The sequence below is a fragment of the Panthera leo genome, chromosome B2 (assembly GCF_018350215.1).
Source record: "Panthera leo isolate Ple1 chromosome B2, P.leo_Ple1_pat1.1, whole genome shotgun sequence".
NCBI lineage: Eukaryota > Metazoa > Chordata > Mammalia > Carnivora > Felidae > Panthera > Panthera leo.
In genome coordinates, this window is record NC_056683.1 from 44188170 (window position 1) to 44206029 (window position 17860).

Here is a 17860-nt window from a genome sequence, read left to right on the forward strand (position 1 = left end):
GCACGCCTTTTTTCTTCTTTTCAAATCATGAGGCTATTGAGAGGTGAAACTGGCTAGTTTACTCTCTGTGAAGACGATACATGAGCATGATTATTTAGTTCATCCTTGAGAGGATCACTTTCTCTGAAACGGTGCTGATGGAATATCTGACACTGGTCTTGCAGATAAGCCATTGGGCCTTCTGGAGAGATCAGAAGACTCACGCGGTCACTTTCTGTCCATTATCACTTCAGCTGTGGCCTGGGCTTCATTTGGGGGTATTACTCGCAAGGAGCGATAAAGGCCAATAGCAAAAAGCTGCAACGTCCATTTCAGTGCAAGTAGCTTGAGCAAAATCCATGTTCCTTTTATTGCCCTATCTTTTCATTTTGACCCTAGATACCAGCTTATTTGAGGCCTCTTTAACACATTATTTGCTCGTTCAATGTTTATTTTTTTAAAGAAGTCTAGCCAAAGCACACTATATCCTTAGGTGTTAGTTAAGATTTTCTGTGTGAAAATATGAAGGTGTATTAAAATTGATGGTATTGGGGCGCCTGGGTGGCTCGGTCGGTTGAGCATCCGACTTCGGCTCAGGTCATGATCTCACGGTCCGTGAGTTCGAGCCCCGCGTCAGGCTCTGTGCTGACAGCTCAGAGCCTGGAGCCTGTTTCAGATTCTGTGTCTCCCTCTCTCTCTGCCCCTCCCCTGCTCATGCTCTGTCTCTCTGTGTCTCAAAAAATAAATAAATAAAAAAACGTTAAAAAAAATTAAAATTGATGGTATTAAGCTTTCAAAGAATCTGAACTAACAGGAAAGAATATGAAAAGAGCAGTTGTGTGCACCTACTGGAAAGTATATGGTGAAACAAGAGCTCTTCCCACATAGACAATGGCTGTTATGTGGACAGAGACACAAGGAGTTATTAGGTCACTTGCTGTAGCATATGAAATAGGCTGTATGTACATGACATACAGTTGGGTCATTTGCTGTAATATGAAATAGGTTATATGATTTCCTTCTCTCGAATTCAAGTATTTCTAAAGTAATTTTCTCCTTTGAATTATAAATCCTGGCTGGAAAGAGGTAGACAGAGTCTGGGTACTTCCTAGAGTGAGAGAGAGTATGAAAATTCCTAAGGTAGCTTCAACTTCCTGCCATAGAGCCTTCAGAGATTTCAAAAGCCTTGGCACAGAAGCCAGTGGTCCCTGTATTTGTGAGGTATTTGATGTCCTAGAAGGACCTAAAAGTTTTCCACGGTTTTCCTTTCCAGCTTTCCATTGGCCGTTTATGTTTATAAGCCGTTATGCTTACTTCCAGGATCCCAGTCTGCGGATTCGGCTTCTGGGACATGGGACTTCCATTCTCTATGACTCAGGTCAACCACCCTTTTACTCATCATATGTCTTTCTCATGGAAAAGTTTCAAGAAGTTCATGGGTTTTCAGTGTGTGGATGCTCATGCTCTATAATTGCCTCTCATGCCCACATATATAATGAACTGCTGGTGGTTTCTTCACTTCTCAGTCTCTTGATTAACTTCTCAGTATCTTCTCAGAATCTTGATTTACTCTGCAGTAGGCTGACCATATCCATTTTGTCTTTTCTGAGTAACTGACATGCCATGTTCAAGAAGGAGTGATTAGCCTTGGTGGATAAAGGAAGAAGGGATAAGCCTAAACTTCCTAGCCCTTATGCCTGAACATAGATTCAAAGAAAAACAGGAATTTTCCTACTGGATGGGGGTGCAGAACATTCCAAATGGAAGAACTGAAGACACGGAGGTGTTACATAGTATGGAAAGTAGAGAGAACTACACTTAGTTATGTTGTTAGAGCATAATGGGCAAAGAGGGATGTGATTTTGGAGTAATGTGTGCGGCAGCCAGTGTGGAAGCTAAATCAGGTAATAGGGAGCGAGTCTTAGATGCCTCTAAGTAGGGAAAAATGACATAGTTAGACTTGTATTTTAGAAGGATCCTTTAGGCTGGCGGGAAAAGGTAAGGTTATTATATTCAAATCAAATAGCTTAGTGAAGTGAGGCTTAAACAGTGGTCAGAGTGAACTTTTTCTTATTTGTTAACTATTAACCAAAGTAGGTGATTCCCTTGCTTCCGATCCTCTCGATGACACCCTTTCATTATCTAGGATAAAATCAGACTCCTTAAACAACCTTCATGGGCTGATCTCTGCCTGCTTCTTTAGTCTTTCACATGGCTGGCCTCCCTCCTTCAGGACGCCATAGCCCTGCTGGCTGCCTTCTGGCTGTTAAGCACACCAAGGGCACTTTCCGACTCACGGCTTCTCCTGGGCTGTTCCTCTTGCCCGCGACATTCTTCCTCCGTGTCTTCACACGGATGCTTCTCACCAGTCAGGTCTCGGTTCTGCTGCTGCCCCAGAGCCTCTCCCCGGCTGCCTGTCACCCAGTTACTCCCTAGCACACTGTCCCATTTTGTTTTTTTTTTCATTGCACTTACCTGCATCTGAAATTATTCATTTCCTCTCTGCCCCTTCCCAACTAAGTGCCTCAGGGACAGGACCGGGTGTGTCTTCCCCACTGCCTAGAAGAGTGCCTGCCACCAGCAGGTGTTCCGTGTATACTTGTCGACCGGACATTATTTTTAGTTTTTCTTTTTTCTACCTCTTTAGTGAATTCATTAAGCATTGACTTTAAGGTAAACTAAGATCATTATGAAGAATAATACAATGATACATACATTCTTTCTGTCTACATATCAAATTTCCCTTTCTCAAAATTTAGAAACCCCTATGTTTATTATCTTTCAAATTCGTTTCTTTGTATTTACAGTTTATGTTCTGGACTGGTAGCTTCTATTCTGGGAACACCTGCTGATGTCATCAAAAGCCGAATAATGAATCAACCACGAGATAAACAAGGAAGGTAGATAGAAAGTCTTCGCTATTCATGTGTTCGAATGTCTGTAATAATAATGTTTCTTTAAGATGTTTCCCTGCATTTATTCTTGTTAGAAATGAATACGTGTGTTCGTGTGTTCAACCAGCAAACTGTTTGTATATAATTACTTGCTCTTTGTCTGAGGGAAAAGTACTGTGCATTTGAGGATATAAACTAATTTAATGATCATATTATTTAGACACAAGGTATTTATTGTGATTTTATTGTTTTCAAAGAGTTTATGAAAATATACTCTGCTGAGAATTTACAGAGCACTTTCTTCAGAAGCTTATGACTTACAGGTAACACGGAGAATTTGATTTGATATAAAACACTATATTCTCTCTGGAAGAGATCAGGTAGAGCGAATTCTAAGTATAAGACTAAGGGTGGGATGAATCAGAAGAGTCAGCCTTAGACATCTAAAGAAAATACCTTTAAACTCAAAAGAGGTGATTTATATATACTGAACTACAAATATTATTTGTTCTAAGCTAGCAGAAAATATTTAAGTTTCATTAGAGTAAGTTTGCTTAGACTATTTTTTATTTATGTTTTCTTTACACATCCATTTACACACAAGAAATTTAGTAGAACTGTCTTCTTTCCTTTTTAGGGGACTTTTGTATAAATCATCAACTGACTGCTTGATTCAGGCTGTTCAAGGAGAAGGATTCATGAGTCTATATAAAGGCTTTTTACCGTCTTGGCTGAGAATGGTAACGTCAGGTTTTTCCTTTGTTTTTGTTTTCTTTGTACTTAAATTGCTTTTAATCTGTAAATATTTTCCCCTTTCTCTTTTGGTTTTTAGCATGGCTCTGCCCCCAAACCACAATTCTTTCTCTTTTTTTATATCTTTTTTTGTTTTCTTTTTACCTCTCCTCAGAGTCCTGTTACCTTTCTTGGTAGAATAAAGTAAAATAATTCAGTTACATCCAGAAATAAATAAGTTGATATTCTGTTGTTATAAAGCCAGAGGAGAGGGTTTTTCTGCAATTTAAAAACCTTTAGTGGTCTATTTAGTCAAAGTACTGTAGTTTGGGACAGGTATAAAGATTTTATGCTAGAGACCATTCCTATGGAAATGTTACTGTTTCAAACAAATTTTTGTTACTTTGATGGCAAATGTTGCATTATCCATTAATACTTATCACCACAAAGCTCTGCTTAGTAAAAAAGCCTTATGTCATTTTTATTAGGTCTGGATGTTATTTTTTATGGAGGTGAACAAAGATGTAGTGTGAGACTTACTCAAGTAACAACATATATAATAAACACAGGGTACTCAAGGATTTTGTAAGTTAGAACGTATTTGAAAGACTGAGTCGTGCATTTAGAAATTCAAACAATCAATACTTTACACAATATGATAATATTAATTGAGCACCTACTCCATGCAAAGCCCTGTACTCAACGCCTGGTTTGGGGGGATGAACAGAAGAGTCTCACCCCCTGCCCTAGTGCCAGAGCTGCTGGTTTGATAAGGGCCAAACACTGAATAAAAAACTGGAAGTGATGAGTGGTAGAGGAAAAGTGCATGGTGCTATGGCAATATATAGCATGTGCATACAGCCTAGGCCTGGAGATTAAGAATACCTCCATGGACAATGGACTTTAGAATTGAGTTTTGAAGAATGGGTAGACTTAGCCAGATAAAAAGAGCAGAAAAAACATTCTAGGTAGAGGGAATCATTGGAATGGACAGAGAACACGAGGAGTTCGAGGAACTGAAGGAAACCCAGCCGGCCGAGGCATGAAGACATGGAGGAGAGAGGTACAAGGTGAGGCCAGAGAGAGGCAGAGATCAGTGTGGGAAGGGTCATAGGACCCATAAGAGTGAGGGGCACCAGCTTGATGATACGTGTATTTTTAAAAAGATCATTCCAGCTGCCATGTGGATTAGAGAAAGGCCAGGAACAGTAGTAGATGAGACATAATGATAGTGCGGACTAGAGTATCACAATGGGGAAAGAAAAAGATAGATCTACAAAATAATTTAGGAGAAAGCAAGGAGCTGGAAGCATGACAAGCATGAGTGGATGAGGAGGGGAAGATGGTCAAAGAAGGCAAGAAATGCTGGGTTTCATTCCCAGGTTCCCAACCTGAGCAACGGATGATGTAATATCCTAACACGGAGATCATTTGTAGGGATGATTTCATGGTAGAATAACAAGTTTAGCTCTAGATTTGTTAAGTTTTGAATACTCATAGGACATCTAAGAACAGAGGTCTAGATAACTAGCTTTGTATATTGATCTGGATCTTACAGAAAATATGGGGATGGAGATTTAGAGGGGAGCACTGTCTACATATAGATGGGAATTGAAGCTCTGAGAATAAGTGACATCACCAAGCAATAGTAGGTATCTATTAACATGGATTTAATAGCCAAAGCCCTGGGCAATAGCTGGTCCAAAAGTGTACCCAAGTGTAAAACCTTATTTTGATTGTCTAGATTATATCTTGAAATTATCTCAAATCTATGGATGTTTCTTAATGGAAAGGAGGATTTTGATTTGGCCTGCCATGAACCAGGCACTATCGTAAGTGCTGGTAGCCCTAGGGAATAAGTTTTTTTGCCTGAGAGGAGCTTATAATGTGATGGAAAATGTAGACATGTAAATAGTGAAAATTACAGAATAAAGTTAACATTATTAAATCACTTGGTAGGAGCACCAACACCGTGCTAATCATTTTCACGGATTAACTCACTGAACTCTCCCAACAATCTCTTCAGTAGGTTATTGTGATTTCTCTCTTAGAGAGGAGTAACAAAAGCTTAGAGTATAAAGAACTCAGCCAGGCTAGGTAGTTATCAATTCGTGGCATCAGGGAGGCAAACCCAGCAAGTCTGACTCCAGAGGACATGGTCTTACTAAGCAGTTTGTATTACTGCTCTACTAGTGGTATAAACAAAATGTGTTGGGAACACGGGTAATGAAGTAAACATGGCTCTGACTGTTTGGGAAGGCACAAAAGTCTTCTGCAGAGGTACGTTTGATCCGAGCTTTGAAAGATCAGTAGGCATTTATCAAGAAAAGCTGTATGAGCCTAGGGATCAATTCATGCGTGGACCCAGTAGGTTGGGGCAACTGCAGAAAATTCGGTGTAGCTGGAGAATAGGTCCTCGGGGGAGACGTGGTGGGACAGAATTCTAAAGAAGTACCTATGGACTGGGTTATAAAAGGACCTTACCGGGGTCAGTTTGCTGGTTTAGGTAAAACCCCGGAGCAAGCAAGCAGCTGTTTAATCATGGGAGGAAAGTACTAAGGTTTGTTTGGGGACAGGACTACTTTGGCAGCAATATAGAAGATACATTTAAAGCCAGGACCCAAGAAAGGAAGTTTTATCCGTGCTCTATCCTGGAGATGATTGTAAAAATGGAGCAAAGACATATTCTAGAGACATATATGGTTAACTCCATAGGACTTAACTGACTCTATGTAAAAGGTGGGGAGGGAACAAAGGAAATGGGACTTTTGTATGTCTAGTGTGGGAGACTGTGAGGATGGTGAGGCCATTGGTGAAAAAATCAGGGGCAGGAGGCGTGAGGGCAGGGAGAATATCCAAGTCCAAAGGAATACCGAGACCACTGAATCTGACCCATTCTCTTTGTGCGTGAGACTCAGGAAATATAAATGAGAAAAAAAAAAAGAGTACTTCATATAGGACAGGCACTGTGAGAAGTCTTTGAGAACCTAGTAAAACAGGTGGTGTTATCCTCATTTTTCAGGTGAGAAAAACATGGCTCAAAGGATGAGACGCTTGCCCAAGTTCATTTAGCTGGTATGTGGCAGAGCTGGGAACTAGCTGTGGGTCTGTTCAGCTCTGAAGCCATGCTCCTAGCTAATACAGTGTAGTGAATCTCTCAAGATCCCGCAGGTAGCTATGGAAGTCGTCAGGGAAAAGAGACAGTGCGTGCTGATAGAGAGATGTTCCCAAAACAGCTGGCTAACCAGCAGAGATCTCCAGGATGGCACTGCCTTGTTGGTCTGCCACAGTGCATGACCCTGAGCTTAGAAACCTGACTCATGAAAGCTGCAAGTAAATTGGCCTTGCAAATACAGATTCACTTTGACCGTACTCGTTGAAACTGATGATCGGACCACGGCACTGGCCCCTTCACACTGAGAAACACACTTGGCAAGTGATCCAGATGCTGAAGTCCTTTGGACAGTGTGCTTCCTAAATTCAAGCTGTACGTGAAGGCAGGTCACAATCAGGAGGCTGCTTGCTGCACACAGAAAAGTAACAGGAAGAGCTTATTTGTAATCTTAGTATTTAAGAATATCAACCCAAGAGCCCTTATGTGTTCAGCCCCACAGTGAAAGGCATGGAGAAGGACTCTTTTGAGCAGTCACAGCAATAGCCAGACCAGAGCAGACCACATGGGTTCATATTCACTTGGATTCTTTACGGCAGTATAACTATACTGGTGAAGAGAAAACAAGTGCACATGCACCACCCACGTGTGATCCTGCGCAGACGCTCCAAGGATCCCATCTATGTAGTACCCCTGTTAGTAGCTGTATGCTCTCCCTGTCCAACTCCCATTCATAGGCCAGCTAAACTCAAGCCCAGTCCCTTCCACTACGTGAAAGTAGTATGGCCTTGCTTTACTCAATCCCTAATTAATATTTCTTTCATTCGCATACAGAAGTCTGATTACCAGAACAGTTAGGAAGGATTATATAGTCCAGTCTTAACCAAGACCTCTAATTCCTTGATCTGATTGCAATGATATCCGTGGCTCACTTGATTTTTGTTGTCACAAGGATATGATACCGTCATGGCTTCACCTCCTTTATTTTGTGTCCCTCTTCACACATTTAACTAATCAAGATGTGTTCTCCTAAACCCACCGGTAAAGTCTCCGTCTCCCATATAACATACTCCGTATTTCTAAACACGTGACCTAAATATTGCTTCACAAAGTGTCTAACCAAATACATTTTATAGTCTAATTGCTCAGGCTTCTATTTTGATTCTAGTGTGATAGTTTTTGTCTGATCTATATTACCTATAACCTATGAACTAAACCATACGGGAACTGGATCCAAGATACTCTTTCCCTGACGATTCCTTCCAGTGTTTCCTCTGTGATTTCCTTCCACGTTTATATCTTCTATTGTTGAATAACCCCCTTCCCTTTAATTCCTTTTGACACAGGTATATCAAGATAGGCATGTCTCCCTGAGCTGGAAGCTCTTTTCTCTCTTTAGTGTGAATTTTTCTATCCACTTTGTGAGAGATCAGGTGTTGAGTTTATGGTTTACATCTCAGGGGCTAATCTTCTGTCTTCAGTTTCAAGTTCTTAAATGTCTCCTTGTCCATCTCCACACAGAAAGTACACACAGAAAAGCCCAGCCTAGAATTCAGGCATGGCGAGTCCTAGCCTTTTAGCTAGTAATGGTTCAGTGAAAAGAACCCTAGAATGGAAGCCAGAAGCCTGTAGTCTAGCTCTATCATATGTGAATAGGTATTCGATTGCCGAGCCTCAGTGCCCTCATCTGTAAAATAGGGGTGTCAGTACCTTTCCTTTCTATTGTAAATTGTTCAGAGAAATCTATGAAAAATAAGATATGAAAATGCTTTGTCAACTATAAAGTGCTCTCTAAAGGTGAAATACCAAAATATTTGTTTGCAGCCTAAGTGGATTCAAAATGACTTCGTCATTCAAAGATGTATATGCATATATGTAGAATATTCATAATCGCTTTGAAATACGCACTAACTTCTTTGGTTAATCTTTCAGACCCCTTGGTCACTGGTGTTCTGGCTTACTTATGAAAAAATCAGAGAAATGAGTGGAGTCAGTCCATTTTAAGCCCTTAAAGATGCAGCCCTTAAAGATACAGTGTTCAGTATCATTGAAATATGGGCACCTACAACACACACCCCTATTATTTCTACCTCTTTAGGAAGACACTGTACTCCACAGAGACTGTGATTTATAGGGGGCAGCACTTTATTTTTCTCTGGAAACCCAAGTTCTCTTTGACTCCTCTTTTTGTTCAAAAGCAATCTGGTTGGATTACACAAGGCCACCCAGTGAGACCCAGCACAGAATTTTCAAGAAGATTGAATCCTGAGCACTTCCCTTGGGCCAGAAGATTTGACCTTTGCGATGCAATTCTGTGCTGAGGAGCCTACTTAGAGAAGTGCCACAAGGGGGCATCTCAGACCTGAAGTAGACAATAGGAATGTGGAAGAATACATACATACTTAGTGATTAAGAAATACATTGAAACTGTTGTATTTTCAGCTGAAACTCGGGGATTCATTTTTGTTGTTAACATGCACATACTGTAAATTAAAGGGAGGTGACTGAAAATTCATGAATAAACATTTTGAGTCTCCCTAGTGGTGACGGAAGTTGATGTACCTTTTCTTGCCAAGAGGACCAAAAAACGTCAATTTGACATGATGTTTGGATTTCAAGGAAAGAAGCTCCTTTCTGTCAGTGTCCTATCTTTAGTTAGATCTGCATTATTGGTCAGCACTCCACTGCACACGCTTAGGACTTCCTGCCAGCTACAGACCGAGTCTTGATGAAAGCAGAGAAGAGTGTCTGCTTCGTTACATATGCCATTGCAACCAGAGTTTGCTGCTTGCTCCTGAGAATCTCGATATATAAGAACATGCAACTTGTTTGATTAACGCTTAAGCGGACAGCTTAAGTTGCTTGAGTTGCTTAAGCTTAAGTTGCTTTTCATAAAGCAACTTGTTATTATCATTATCAGCCTTTGAATTTTAAACCGTGGCATTTTAAAAGCAAGGCTGAGATGATGTCAGCCACTTTTGACAAGCATCCTTTCTTATCTTCCCTTCCTTAACACTAAGGGCCCGAAGGAGAGATAACTAAGGAATCATACTGAAGCCGTCTCTGGCCTGAACCTTACTCCATTTTGACAAAGCTTCCTGCCTAGTGAGAAGTATAAATTGCCTGTGATATATGGTTATGTCTCTAATCATCAGATCAAACCCTTTTTCTTACTTTATAAAGGTGAGAGATTTCTTCAGATTGACCTGTATACCACCTGCTCCCACACCCACAGACAGTGGGCATTTCTGGATAGATGGATACAGTTGTAGGTAGAGGCTATGACTGTCAACATAGGAAAACTCAAAACGCTTAGACCCAAGAAAGACAGTGGAGTTGACCAAACAGAATTTGTTGTCATGGACATGGGTGATGTTGAGCCACAAAAAAAAAGTTTACAAGTGCTCTGTGGTTGCACTAATGTATAATCACTGCCATTTAAAAGAGGATGTATACTTTAAATATATATTTTAATGTGATGTACGAATATGCAGTGGCTTATTGTTTTTCTATGAAATTTTCAGATTGTGGAGTTTAATCAAAATCTGTTGGTGGTCTACTTTTCCATTGCATCTGTCAATCTGTGTGAATTGAGTTGTTAAATATATTTAAAATAATATTGTGTTCTTAAATTCCCAAGTGTTCTGCATTGGGACCACTTTGGGGGACTCTTGGGTTTTCATGTTTTATAACTTTTAAAATTAAGTAAAGACTGGATCAAAATATGCAAACTGGACCATGAAAAGTTTGTTTAGCTTTATTCTTTGAGGGGTTTGGGGGTAAAAACACTGCTTAAGTACTGAGTACTATTCCTTGATCTGTGGATTCAACATGAATAATTGGAATTTTTAAACCTGAAGTGACTCCTTGGGATCATCTGGTTTAACCTTCTCATTGTACATGTTGTGAAACAGAGGGCCAGAGAAGTAGAGATGTTCATGCTCATAGGTCACTTGATAGCAGAGCCTGAATAAAAATACAGATCTCCTAATTATTATTACTATAATTGGCAGTTATTATATTCTAATTAGGTATACAGCAAATGCCTTATGTTATCTTCACAACAACCCAGTCCAGTGATCTTGAATCTTCTAAAAGTAGATTTTTCTTTACGCATTTTTTTTTTTTGTCTCGTACATTTTAAATAAATTTGAATGGTCTTTAATCCAAATTTTAGAATGGAGTCACCATGCCTTATCTCGAGCATTAAGACCCTCCATAATCTGACCAAATCCTTTATATCCAACACATATGTCTCTTCCCATTTCATACTTTTCCAGTGAAGTCATTTTCATTAATGTATCTTGGAATTTCACTTTATTTATACCAACTTGAAATCATCTTGATCTGCTTCAAAATAATCCACAGTAAATAAAAAGGAATTAAAATTTCAGTAAAGACGTAACCATTTCAATCTCACTTTCTTATACTAATACTGTATTTATCTTCAGTATTGATAATAACTAACATTTAAGTTTGTTTCGCTTCTACCTTCCGCATTTTTCTCTTCCCAAATGATTTTCTCTCATTGAAAAATATATAGCGATTGTTAGTTACATACAATTCTTTGTTCTTTATACATATAAGTGAATTAGCATATATATCTAAATAGAGATAACATTACTGAAATTTGATTTCAGTAAGGAATAAAGTATCTATCAAGTGCTCCAAATCCTATTTGATTATAAGCCACTAGTGGTGGAGCCATGTCTTATTTTTATATACGTCTTTATGCTCATTGGCAGCATTTCTTTGCTGTGAGGTACCCAACAATTTTTTTTTTACAGCTACAGATAACATAAATCAATTTTGTCTTCATTATTTTAAGAATGTCCATCATAAGACTAGTCTGAAATTTCTTTCACTTCGCTAAGAAAAAAAGGAAAATTCAGGGAGATTTTAAATGTAAAAAAATGCTATTCTGCCATCATCTTCAATTTTTTAACCACAACATTTATTTACAGTCAAAATAGTTATACATGTTCTTTTCTGTTTGTGAAAACAGATTACCTCCACTGGAAAAAAAAATGTGTATTTTAATATATGAGGGTTAAAAATTGGGTGGGAGGAGGGAAGTATTCAATTCTCTTCTCCTCAGTTAAACTGGGATTCTTTAAAAATGATTACCAAACAAATATATGTTATTATTAAATGCCAGGTAATGTGGAGGAATGATTGAGCTTGAATTCTAAAGACCTATATCCAACTCAGGTTCTACTTATGAAAAAGTAGTATAACTAGATTAAGTCCTTTCACTTCTCTTGATTTCCATTCCTTTATAAGATGAAGTGCTGGAACTCTAGAATCTTCTAGAATCTTAACTTGCACATACTTGAAGGGGGCCATTATATTGATGTCATGTGGAAAAAAAAAAAAAACAAGATTAAAAATTTGTTGGGATTTGCTTTTTCCTGAATTTGATTAACTTCTCATATTTCAAGCTTGGCTAAGGTTTACTCAGGCCTTAAAGTACAATGCAAATTTTTATATAGATGGCCTGCGTCACGGGAAAATCCTCCCTCACAGAGTGGCAGCCTCTTCTTCCTTTAAGCAATACTGGACATGTCACTCTACGTTCTTACCTTCAGCTGCACCTCATACACTCATAATAAAGGCAAAAATCTTTAATACCACGTCCAAGCCCCTCTCAATCTGACTCCAAGCCATTTTCCTAACCTTTGCATTTCACCGCATACCTGCACTCCACCTTCTTGCAAAGGCATTCCTCCACTTCTTTCTCTGGAGCTGTTCTTCACTTGGCCGCTTCTCATGCCACGTTCCCACTGTGTGCTCCTGTCACCACTGCCCATTCATCCTCATGTTGGGGTTAAAGCCTACTTTAATATCTAGAATGACCTCCGGAGACTTCCACATTTGCAACACCTCTGTGCTCCCATTGCCTCCCCTCCTAAGAACACATGACTGTGTATATGGATTTATGCCTCCTTCCCCCGTACAGAATGAACTGCTTGCAAGCAAGGACCATGTAATACATCTCTGTTTCTCTTAAAATTCCAAATAGAAGCCACTCAGAAGGTATTTGTTGCATTCAGAGAATTTTTGGGGGGTGGAGAGAGAAAAACATCTATGCACACACAGGATTCTTTAAAAACGATTCCCCCGGGGGCGCCTGGGTGGCTCAGTCGGTTAAGCGGCCGATTTCAGCTCAGGTCACGATCTCATGGTCCGTGAGTTCGAGCCCCGCATCAGGCTCTGAGCTGATGGCTCAGAGCCTGGAGCCTGCTTCCGATTCTGTGTCTCCCTCTCTCTCTGCCCCTCCCCCATTCATGCTCTGTCTCTCTCTGTCTCAAAAATAAATAAAAACGTTAAAAAAAATTTAAAAATAAATAAATAAATAAAAAATAAATAAAAACGATTCCCCCAAAATATATACGATTACTAAATGCCAGGTCGTGTGGAGGAATGATTGAGCATCAATTCTAAAGACCTTATATCCATAAAAACTCATGTGTTGTTTTCCTCCTACCTTCAGAATAATTGTGTTGGGTCAGTAACACTTGATTTCATGAGATTCTTCACCAAACTAACTGTTTAGCTGCATTTTCAAAAGATCGTGTGTTTTTGAACATACATAATTATTACAATGTTTACGAAGTAGTCATCAGTTTAATAGCTATTCCATAAAACTCTAGGGTTTAACACAAAGTATTTGGTGAGTTAATAGTTAATAATGGGACAAGTTTATATTATTCATTTTAGAGTGTGTATGGAAATTACATCACTATTTTGGCCTTCGTTGGTGCCATACAAATGCACATTTACCCGCTCAAGTGTTTTATTATTTCTGAATTTTGAGGAATACGTGATTATTTTTCTCTCCCCATACTTTACCCCCAACAGGCTGCTGTGATTGTCAACAGCAGCAGGAGCCACTTTGAAGGTTTGATAAAAGCAGATGAAGAGGCTTAAAGATGTCTGTTTGCTGAAAATATCTGGTAACAAACAGGAATATATGTGAGTAAATATAGCGCATTATTCTGATTTTTAAAATAAATGTTTTAAAAACGCCTGATGGGTTGTAAAAGGTTTTGTTGTGTCCTGGTGCGGCTTTGCCCTGGTGTTATTTTTAAATGATGATAATAAATTTAGAGATGATTTTTAAGTCTTAATCTGTACTTTTCACAACTGAAATAAAAACAGGCTTAATTTAGATGTCAGCTTTGAAATATTAGCAAAAAGGATGCTCATACCTTGTCACTACAAGCTTGTTAATTTATAATAAATCCAGCTCTGCCATTGACCCAGTTTTCCTATTAATTCGGTTCTGCTGGGACTAGAAAGGATATCTAATAAATTACAGTGATGGACATGATCACTGGCTGAGGATCGAAGGGGAAAATAACACTGGAATTCCTTGAAACATTGGAGAATCAGCTCTCCTTTTTAAATACCATATTTTACTTTGATTTCAAAATACTATTCCCTCCTGCTGCTTCCTATTTTGCAGTCTCTATTGGCTATTTCTTTGCTGCACAGTACTTAAATTTTGGTTCTTCGGGGTTCTGTTCTTGGCCCTCTTGCCAACTGTCACTCTCTCTGTCTCTCGGGAGAGTCCTGCAGTTCTGTGACTCCAGCTACTACACGTAGGCTGGGAATTCGTGAACATTTACCATTACTCAATAAATGGCAGATGCTCCCATCATCTGTCTTCCTGGTTCTTACTCGTTCTCAAGTTTCAATCATGTTCCCTCAGCTGCCAACTATATACCTCCTCCAGGAGGGCCACAGTCCTTGTGAGCTGAACTTTCCCAATATTACAACAGTACTTTTTGTACACATCCTTCCTCCCTGTCCTTTAAAATCTGGTCCTGCTCCAGGATTCTCTGTGGCACTAGAAACTCACCAACACAACCAAGAAACCTCAGGACAGCCCTGACTTTTTTTTTTTTTTTATTGTCCCAAATGCTTAAATCTGTTTATAAAAAAGACCACTACAGACCAACGTCTTTTATGAACATAGGTGCAAAATTCATGAGTACCACTTCATACCCATGAGGATGGCTGTTAAAAACAACAACAGAAAATAACAAGTGCTGGTGAGAACGTGGGGAAACGTGGCTGATGAGAATGTAAAACTATACAAAACAGTGTAGAGGTTCCTCAAAAAAAAACTGAACATGGCATTATCGTATGACCCAGCAATCCGGGTCTAGGTCCCTACCCCAAAGAATTGAAATCAGGGACTTGAACAGCTACTTGCACACCAATGTCCATAGCAGCATTTTTCACAGAGCCAACAGGTGGAAACCCAAATGTCTGCTGACAGACGATGTATGAAGGGATAAACAAAATGTGGTGTGTGTGTGTGTGTGTGTGTGTGCGTGTGTGTGTGCGTGTGTGTGTGCGCGCACGCGCACACACACAATGTAATATTACTCCACCTTAAAAAGCAGGGGAATTCTGAGACATGCTGCAACACGGATGAATCTTGAAAACGTGGTGCCGAGTGAAGTAAGCCAGGCAGAAACGGACACAGACCATATGATCCTACTTATGGGAGATAACCCGGGGTAACTGAATTCATAGAAAGGAGAATCGTGGTTACTAATGGGCTGGAATGGGAGAGAATGAGAAGTCTGTGTTTAATGGCTACAGAGTTTGGGATGAGGAAGACGTTCTGGAGATGGACGGTGGTAGCAGGAGCTTAATCCTCACGGCACAGTGGTCTGATTTTTTAAGCTCCCTGTCCAGCAGCAGAGCAATGCAGGGCAAATAAAGCTACCTCCCCCAGACACAGAAGAGGGGGGACATTGGGAACATCTGGGAGGATGGGAGGAACAGGTTCTCAGCCCATTATAGCCACATGATATGCCCTGACATTCAGGAGTCAAGGCACTGAGCCATGGAAAGGAGGTTAGGAGACAAGTTCAACAGAAGACAGAAGTCATTTCCTCTGTCTACAGCCCTGTGCTCTCTGTAAGGGTTTGGTTATACTGCTTGAGCTGAAACAGAGAATTGAAACCTCCATTATTCCGTGGGATGATCAAACAATTCCAGATGATAATAAGACCATTTTATAATGAACTCCTTCCTTCCACCATAAAGGACACAGTGCCAGATAATCTGCTTATTCTCTTGTTCAACATTTATTGCGTGCTGACTAAAAGTCCAGTACTGGGCTAGGCCCTGAGAATATAAAAAAATGAGAGGAGTTCTTGCCTTTAAGAAGTTCATACCCGGGTAAAAAGGAGAAATAGTAAACAATTGCATGGTGTGACATCATATGTCACAAAAACTAAATGTAACAGAGGGGGCGGGGGGCTAGCCAGTTCTGCCTGGGTGAATAGTAGAGTCACGAAGAAGAGACATTTGAGCTACATCTTGCTATATTTTTTTAACGTTTATTTTTGAGAAGGAGAGAGAGACAGAGCACACGCGGGGGCAGGGGCAGAGGGACAGAGACACAGAATCTGAAGTAGGCTCCAGGCTCTGAGCTGTCAGCACAGAGCCTGACGTGGGGCTGGAACCACAAACCGGGAGATCATGACCTGAGCCGAAGTCAGAAGCTTAACCGACTGAACCACCCAGGTACCCCTAGATCTTGCTAGATGTTTTTAAATCAAATGTTTTTCTTCCATCATGAATATAAAACATTACAGAAAAATTGGAAACCGAAACTGAATTGTCAAGGATGAGTTTATCAGATAAAAATCTAACTTCTTAAAGAAACCAAATGATTCTTGTATTTATTCATCCAGCAAGTACTTACTGTGTCAGCCCCATGTTAGGTCCCAGGAATGCAACCAACATTTATTGCCACAAGGATTGTTTAAGTTGGCGGGATGCCAAAGTGCTCAAAGCCAACCGCAACACAATGTGAAAGTGCCATTAAAAAGTATGGGGGGAGAAGGCTGGGGGATACTCAGTCTCTAGTCCCCTCAGACTGAGGGGATGCTCATTCCCTAGAGCATGTGCCTCTTGATCCCAGGGATATGAGTTGAAGCCCCACCTAGAGCTTACTTTAAAAAAATAAATATTAAAAAAAAAAAAAAACTTGAAAGAAGTAAGCATGGGAGGTTTCGGCAGAAGGAGGTTACTTCTAACCTGGATAGATTGAAAACGCTGAGATTTAATAGCCCAGGATTATATTAAGAACTGTCTTGATTTTATTTACATTGTATTTGATGGTATTTCTTTTTCTTTTTTCTTGTTTTAATTTTTTTCATGCTTATTTTTTGAAATAGAGAGAGAGAGAGAGAGAGCAGGGGAGGGGCAGAGAGAGAGAGAGAGAGAGAGAGAGAGAGAGAAGCACAGAATCTGAAGCAGGTGCAGGCTCTGAGCTGTCAGCACACAGCTGGGAGGGACCGGAGAACCCACAAACCGTGAGATCATGACCTGGGTGAAGACCCACCCTTAACCGACTGAGCCACCCAGGCGCCCCTTGATGATATTTCAAAATGTGAAGGAGTGACACGAGAAACTCCCACGAACGTGACTGGCTTTGCGAATGAACAAAAATCTATTCTAGGCATATGTCTGGGAGCTATCACAGTCCCCCCGACCACCACCACCCTGCACTTTCCCCTTCCACTCCCTCCCCCTGCAGTCTTCTAAGGGTTACCTTGCTAAGATTTCAATGAGGGAACAGAACAAGAGGACAGCCAAGAGGTCCCCTGCCGTAGTTGATACAGCAAGATACCAAGCCGTGTTTCTTCCGTTCCTCTAGACCTCCTTTTGTTAAGTCCGGTTCTGCGCTAGCCCTGTGAGTAAAAGAATAAATGCCTGCAAAACCGAGAAGCCGGAATTAGGCCAAAAAAGCAGAGCAAGTCAAGCCCAGTAGCTGTGGGGAAGATGTAACAGTCTCCAAATACATTCATACTTTACTGTAACCCTCTTAACAACTTCATCAATTCAAGCTACTAAACAGGTTCAAGAAGAGGGTAAGCAACTTGCTCAACGTCACAACACCGAAAGGGGAATGGGCCGCACGCAAGCACCCCGCCCGCGGGACGCAGGGGCATCCCGGTCGGCCTCCGCCCTTGAGCCCCGGGCCCTCTGAGCGTTAGGCCCTAACGCCCAGGCACGTGCCCTCGGCGCCCCCAGGTCTCCTCCCGTTCCTTCGGAGCCTAGCATGGGCACACGGGGCTCCAGCAGCACTAGGTGGACGGCCAAGAGCCAGCCC

At 40.6% G+C, this 17860-nt stretch overlaps 1 protein-coding gene and 1 long non-coding RNA gene across 7 annotated transcripts in view; one reads left to right on the forward strand and one right to left on the reverse strand.

The window, feature by feature from the left end:
- The window catches only part of SLC25A27 (solute carrier family 25 member 27), a 31499-nt gene extending 17752 nt beyond the window's left edge, over positions 1-13747 (forward strand). The window contains exons 7-9 of one of the 5 annotated variants that reach the window (XM_042938976.1): positions 2787-2879; positions 3511-3613; positions 13579-13747. In XM_042938976.1, the coding sequence (XP_042794910.1) occupies positions 2787-2879; positions 3511-3613; positions 13579-13647 (265 nt within the window). In that variant the 3' untranslated portion in view covers positions 13648-13747. Of the gene's footprint in view, positions 1-2786; positions 2880-3130; positions 3197-3510; positions 4128-8649; positions 10381-13578 lie in introns of those variants that run through there. The other 4 variants (XM_042938975.1, XM_042938977.1, XM_042938978.1 and 1 more) reach the window with 4 other exon arrangements.
- LOC122219992 lies at positions 10459-17734 on the reverse strand. 2 transcript variants are annotated; one of them, XR_006202632.1, is made up of 3 exons: positions 17300-17734; positions 12414-12532; positions 10459-10683 (listed from the first exon to the last, which is right to left on the reverse strand). It is a non-coding gene; the product is annotated as an uncharacterized LOC122219992 (long non-coding RNA). The 2 variants fall into 2 exon arrangements; XR_006202631.1 differs by lacking the exon at positions 12414-12532.
- Between the last annotated feature and the right edge of the window lie 126 nt (positions 17735-17860).